The sequence below is a fragment of the Epargyreus clarus genome, unplaced genomic scaffold, assembly GCF_041222505.1.
Source record: "Epargyreus clarus isolate Ecla_fem2 unplaced genomic scaffold, WU_Ecla_fem_2.2 ptg000003l, whole genome shotgun sequence".
NCBI lineage: Eukaryota > Metazoa > Arthropoda > Insecta > Lepidoptera > Hesperiidae > Epargyreus > Epargyreus clarus.
The window spans coordinates 16,274,171-16,279,186 of NW_027332211.1; the positions used below are offsets into that span (position 1 = coordinate 16,274,171).

Genomic DNA, 5,016 nt, shown 5'->3' on the forward strand with positions numbered 1-5,016 from the left:
TAGCAAGAAATGACGACAGATTTGTGTATTATACTTTGAAGAGAATTTTGATCGAAATTCAAATAATGAAATTCAAATAGTGTAATAATCTTTAAATCTTTAAATCTTTAAAATGTAATTTGTGTTTTAACTTCTAAGGATCTCATCGAAAACCTCGGATATCAAAAGAAAGAAAGGAGGTAAGTATTAATCTATGGAGGTAAACAATATAAAAATTCTAAGAAAGTAAGATGAATTTATGTTTCCGTCATTCGATTGGGTAGATTATCAAACGTCGAACTAAGCTAGTTGGCTGCCACATTGGCGTAATAAATATATTCAAGAACATATTCAATTTTTTTTTTAATTGAAATGCTGAAAACAGCTCTCAATACGTACTTAACTTTTTGTTTTAGAAGCTGCAGAAAACATACAAAAAAACGTAGTCTCGTAGAATTCTGCGTCTATATTATTCTTATATCCAAATGGTGGTATTCCAAAAGAAAAGAATTTTCCGAAAACTCCATTAGAGGCGGGGATAGCATGGTTTCTGTGGCTAACCTCAGGTAGGTTGTACATGGTTTTTAAGTATAAGCATCCAAATCCCTTAAATGTCCACTGCTAGATAGTGGTAGGTACCTTTACTTCATAATAACACTCATAGAATTATGGAGTTCTGTCCACTTCAAACAGATTTGTGGTGATCTTCTGTGGTTCGGTACGCATGTTATTTGTTATTTATTACTTTACCTCCTGAGGTACTCTCGAAGCGCTATAAGGGAGCCCCTTTCTAAAAGGTGCAAAAAAAGCTCTTTTTAAAATACGGATATATTATTAAGTATGTTTCGTTTTTATCTTTCAAATCGTATTAAAAATAATAATGATTCAGACAGGTCAAGGTTCCAATTAAACGTGTTTGCTTAAGTAAGTTTTCATACACTGACAAGATCGATATATTTAATTATTTAATGTATAACAATGCTTCTAAGCGTTATTAAGAATAACAAAAACCAAGTTTTTGCGAGTTAGCGTAATTGTTAAAGTTAATGTATTCGCGGTAACTACTACTAACTGCGGGTTTTTTGCTTAAGGTTTTTATGGTTCTAAAAACCGTAATTACGGGTGCAGTGCCCCGGAATGGTAACAGGTGTTTTCTCAAACGAAGAATTTTATGATATAAAGGCCCATAGATGTATATATATTATATGTATTATCTTCCTATTTCTGCCTAATAACAGCAGTGTTAAGTTGCTGTGTTCTGGTTATAAGGGTGTGGTAAGGGAGACATACTTTTCCGAGGCGTTTGAGCTTAGTCATTTAGTCCTCAGAGTAGCGGTGCATCTGTGGCCGACCTCATGTACGAATATCTAATGCTATTTGGGGTTGATTACAGGTGTCCATGGGCGGCAGTAGCCACGTACCATCAGGAATGGACTGCATGCTCGTCTTCTACTTCTATATTATGTAAAAAAAAATGTCATATATTATATAAGTTCCACTATGGAATATATTTAACTACCTTTTAGCCCCGTCTTCGTACCTACGACTACATACTCCTATTTCTACTTATAAAAAATAACCCTTAATTAGCCGCCTCAGGAGTTGATTTTCCAAAGGTATTGAAACAGGTGTTTATTTATTTATAACTAAGCGTATTACAAATTTTCATAGTGTGTACTTCAAAATTGGCTGAGGGTGTCATATCAAAAAACCGTTCCTTAATGGTTTCCTACAAAATCAGCCCATTGTCTACAAGGTTCTAGCTTAGCTTGGGTTTTATTAGTTTAGGGTCTACGATGATTAATCAGTAAGTCGTGAGTATCTTTCCGTTTTAATATAATTATTATAGAGAGAATAAATCATTTTTAATACTCACTTATACCCATATAAGTAAAAATTACTACACTCACTAACTACATTTAACTAACTAGGTAACTACATTTTGTAAAGACATCGATCGTCAAAAGGCCCACGTCACCCTTAGATATTATTTTGCGCCCATATATTGCGAAAAACTCTAATTTGTAACTTTTGCTTTTTGAATGGTTCCTATTTAAAATTGTTAACTTTTTTTTGCTCTCTTAAGTCAATCATGGATACCTACTTTGCAACCGTATGTACGTCCAGATTTGCATTAAATGGTGTTTTATGATATTTAGCACTACGTTTTTTTTCTGGTGACAAATGTATATAATTATATCTGTCGGCAAGTTTTTATGAACTGGCTATAATGTCTACTCTGTTTTCAAATGTTTTCTAGTGCTTTGAACAGGTTTTGAAGATGTAAAATAACGTCATAGGAAATTTTATAGTGTTTACCATAAAAATGTCTACATATATTTTTCTTAATTAGACGTGTTAGTTTATTGAATTGAATATTTAGTCTTTTTGTGGTTATAAAATAAGTAAGTGCCTTTTTTACAGTTATGTAATACTTATGTGCAAGACACTAAATTACAAAAAGCGTATAGATTTATTTTTGTCTATGTTATTGAAGAAAATTCTTGACAGAATCTTTATGCAATATAATATTTTCATGCAAAAATAGGTAAAGGTAGAATATTCGGAAAATTTCTGAAATCGAAATATGAAATTAGCATTTCACCTGTCATTCTATCTATTACCAGCTCCAAAAAATATTAAAGTTAATTTTAAAATAGTTGACAGCCTAGTCACCAGAAATGCAAGTCCGTGTTGTGCAATACACTTTTTTATAAGTAGCCAATCAACACAGGTACTACAACTAGATTATTGTATTCATTTTACATTGTTATGTGCTTTTATAATTGTTCGTCCTTTTATAATTGTACCGGTAAAGTTAATGGGTCAATAAGTCGTAATTCATTTCTGAGTTGATATTCTGCTATTAAATGAGTAACCACGATCACATCCAATTATAATTAGAATTGTATATAACTTACAATTATGTCAATTAATAATTCTAAATTATTCGATATATTATGTAACGTAAAGGCTGATGTATAATAAAAGGTTCAATTATTTCAACAATTTTTATAATCTTATAATCTTTAAAAAGTATTGACATGGCATCTTAAAATTAGGTGCGTTTAAAATAATTCGGCTTAGTCACAATCCCAAATTATTGTCCTTTTTTGAAAAATCTTACTTCACTTTGCATTAAAACTTGCTGATACACTTATTGTGTTGAGCGCCATCTATTATTCAGAGGTATAATCACAATGATGTTACAACATTATTCCTCGCGCGTCTTCGTTAAGATATCCGACAAGCGAGATCAACTGACAATTTACTCACTAGATGGTGCTGGCTTTAATCATTCCGTAACAAACGTGTTGGTAACTAATCTATCGTTTAACTTGAAAAAAGAAACTATAATAGTATTGAACGTTTTACAGCTTAGCTTCTGGTCTCGGTGGGCCGTATGCCGTCGCGTGGCTAGTGGCTACGCCCCCACGACCTGTGCTAAAGGCGTTGGCGATGGCCGTGGCGCCACCGGGAGCGCCGCCAGATCTTCCTCCCCATCCGAAAAACATTGGGAAGTAGGCACCAGTGGGTATTTTCGGTGCATGCTCCTCTTCTACGGCTTCCTCTTCCTCTTCTGGGCGCTTAACCTGTTTCTTCTTCGTCACTCTCTTTTTGGGAGGTTGAGGTTCTTGGACTTCCTCTACCTCGGGTTCTACGATCTCAGGTACAGCGGTAGCCTTCACAGTGGCGATTTCAGTTTTCTCGGTAGGGTCAGCGAGCTCCGTGGGCAGGGTCCCGGTGGCCGGGCTCAGCTCGGGTTGCTCTGCGCGCTCAGGCTGTTGTTCGGGCAGTTGATCTGGTATTTGGGGGTAGTAGACTTCGTTCTGTTGCGGGGGGATGTAGTTCTCCTGGGTTGTCTGGCGGCGCCTGTCGGGCGAGTAGTACTGGCTGCTGGGCTGGTACTGGTCCTCCGGCCTGAACATGAAGGCGGCCATGCCGGCGCCGACGGAGCGAGGGTTGCTGTAGTACGGGTTGTAGTAGCGACTCATCACCATACCGCGGTCGGCGGAGCCATATGAAACTGTGAAAAAGATACCCTGTTATAATTCTTTAAATTATAAAAGGTTCCCTGAAACCTGTATACTATTTATTAATACTTATTATTATATTAGGTAGTTTTTGGCCAGATGTGTAACTAATTATATTGATTGCCAAATAAACAAAATATATTTTATTTTCTATACTGTAACGTGAATTTATAAATTATCGATTTTAAGTGGACGTGTCCTTTTTTATTAATCTTTTTTAAATTTTTATGCTTGTTTCCAATTTGTTATAAAAATACATAATAGTCAAAATGAACTTTATAAAAACTATAAAGTCGACATACAAAGGGCATTTCAAGTTCAGAATTAACACGTGAATTGACCTTTACACGACTTCGTAACAGTTCAGCTACTTACAGGTATCCATGTTAGCGCCATAGTAGGGGTAGGGGTAGGCGCTGGCCTCCCAGGCGGCACAAGCAAGGACGAATAAGAAGACCTTCATTTCGCTCTGATTGCACTGATACCCTTTGTGTTCGAAGGGTGTTGTGCGGCAAGCTGCTATCGAGTCAGTGTTGGCTAGGGGCAGCCGTCGCGTTATATACTCCAGTCTGGCTGGTCTCATTGCGATGCAGGGCACGGCCGAGCCTGCGCCCGCGCATGTTGCCACCGTCATTTTACAGAATTCGGAGGCTCCCCAACCGTTAGGGGACTGGACATCCTATTAGGCCGGTGAATGCTCGACACGTATTCATCTATCTGGCCCGCTGCACTGTTACATCCCAGATTTGTTTATTGCACATGTGACTCATTGTTACGGGTTGTGACTAAATTTGTGGCTTCCGACCAGTATTTTTCAAAAAGACAAAAAAGTTCTCAAAGGTGTGTGAAGTCTACCAATACGCACTTGGCCAACGCGGTGGGCTAAGCCACTCTCACTCTGAAAGGAGACCCAAGTCCAGCAGTGGGACATGGTTTGGTATGGAATGGGTGGTAGAGCTCTTTGTATTTATGTTCTCTATAATGTATAGATCCATTTATGGTT

General features: G+C 37.1%; 1 protein-coding gene across 1 annotated transcript; it reads right to left on the reverse strand.

The window, feature by feature from the left end:
- Positions 1 to 2,976: 2,976 nt before the first annotated feature.
- On the reverse strand, positions 2,977 to 4,540 carry LOC140755639 (uncharacterized). The gene is made up of 2 exons (XM_073090945.1): positions 4,389 to 4,540; positions 2,977 to 4,006 (listed from the first exon to the last, which is right to left on the reverse strand). Exons 1-2 carry the CDS (start codon positions 4,474 to 4,476, stop codon positions 3,351 to 3,353), a joined length of 744 nt encoding a protein of 247 aa, XP_072947046.1. The 5' UTR covers positions 4,477 to 4,540; the 3' UTR covers positions 2,977 to 3,350.
- Between the last annotated feature and the right edge of the window lie 476 nt (positions 4,541 to 5,016).

What these genes read in the sequence shown, in the direction of transcription:
- LOC140755639 (XM_073090945.1), bottom strand. Translation starts at nt 4,476, where the DNA reads ATGAAGGTCTTCTTATTCGTCCTTGCTTGTGCCGCCTGGGAGGCCAGC. An exon ending in TGGCGCTAACATGGATACCT is followed by an intron (nt 4,007 to 4,388) that starts GTAAGTAGCTGA and finishes TCTTTTTCACAG; the next exon opens with TTTCATATGGCTCCGCCGAC.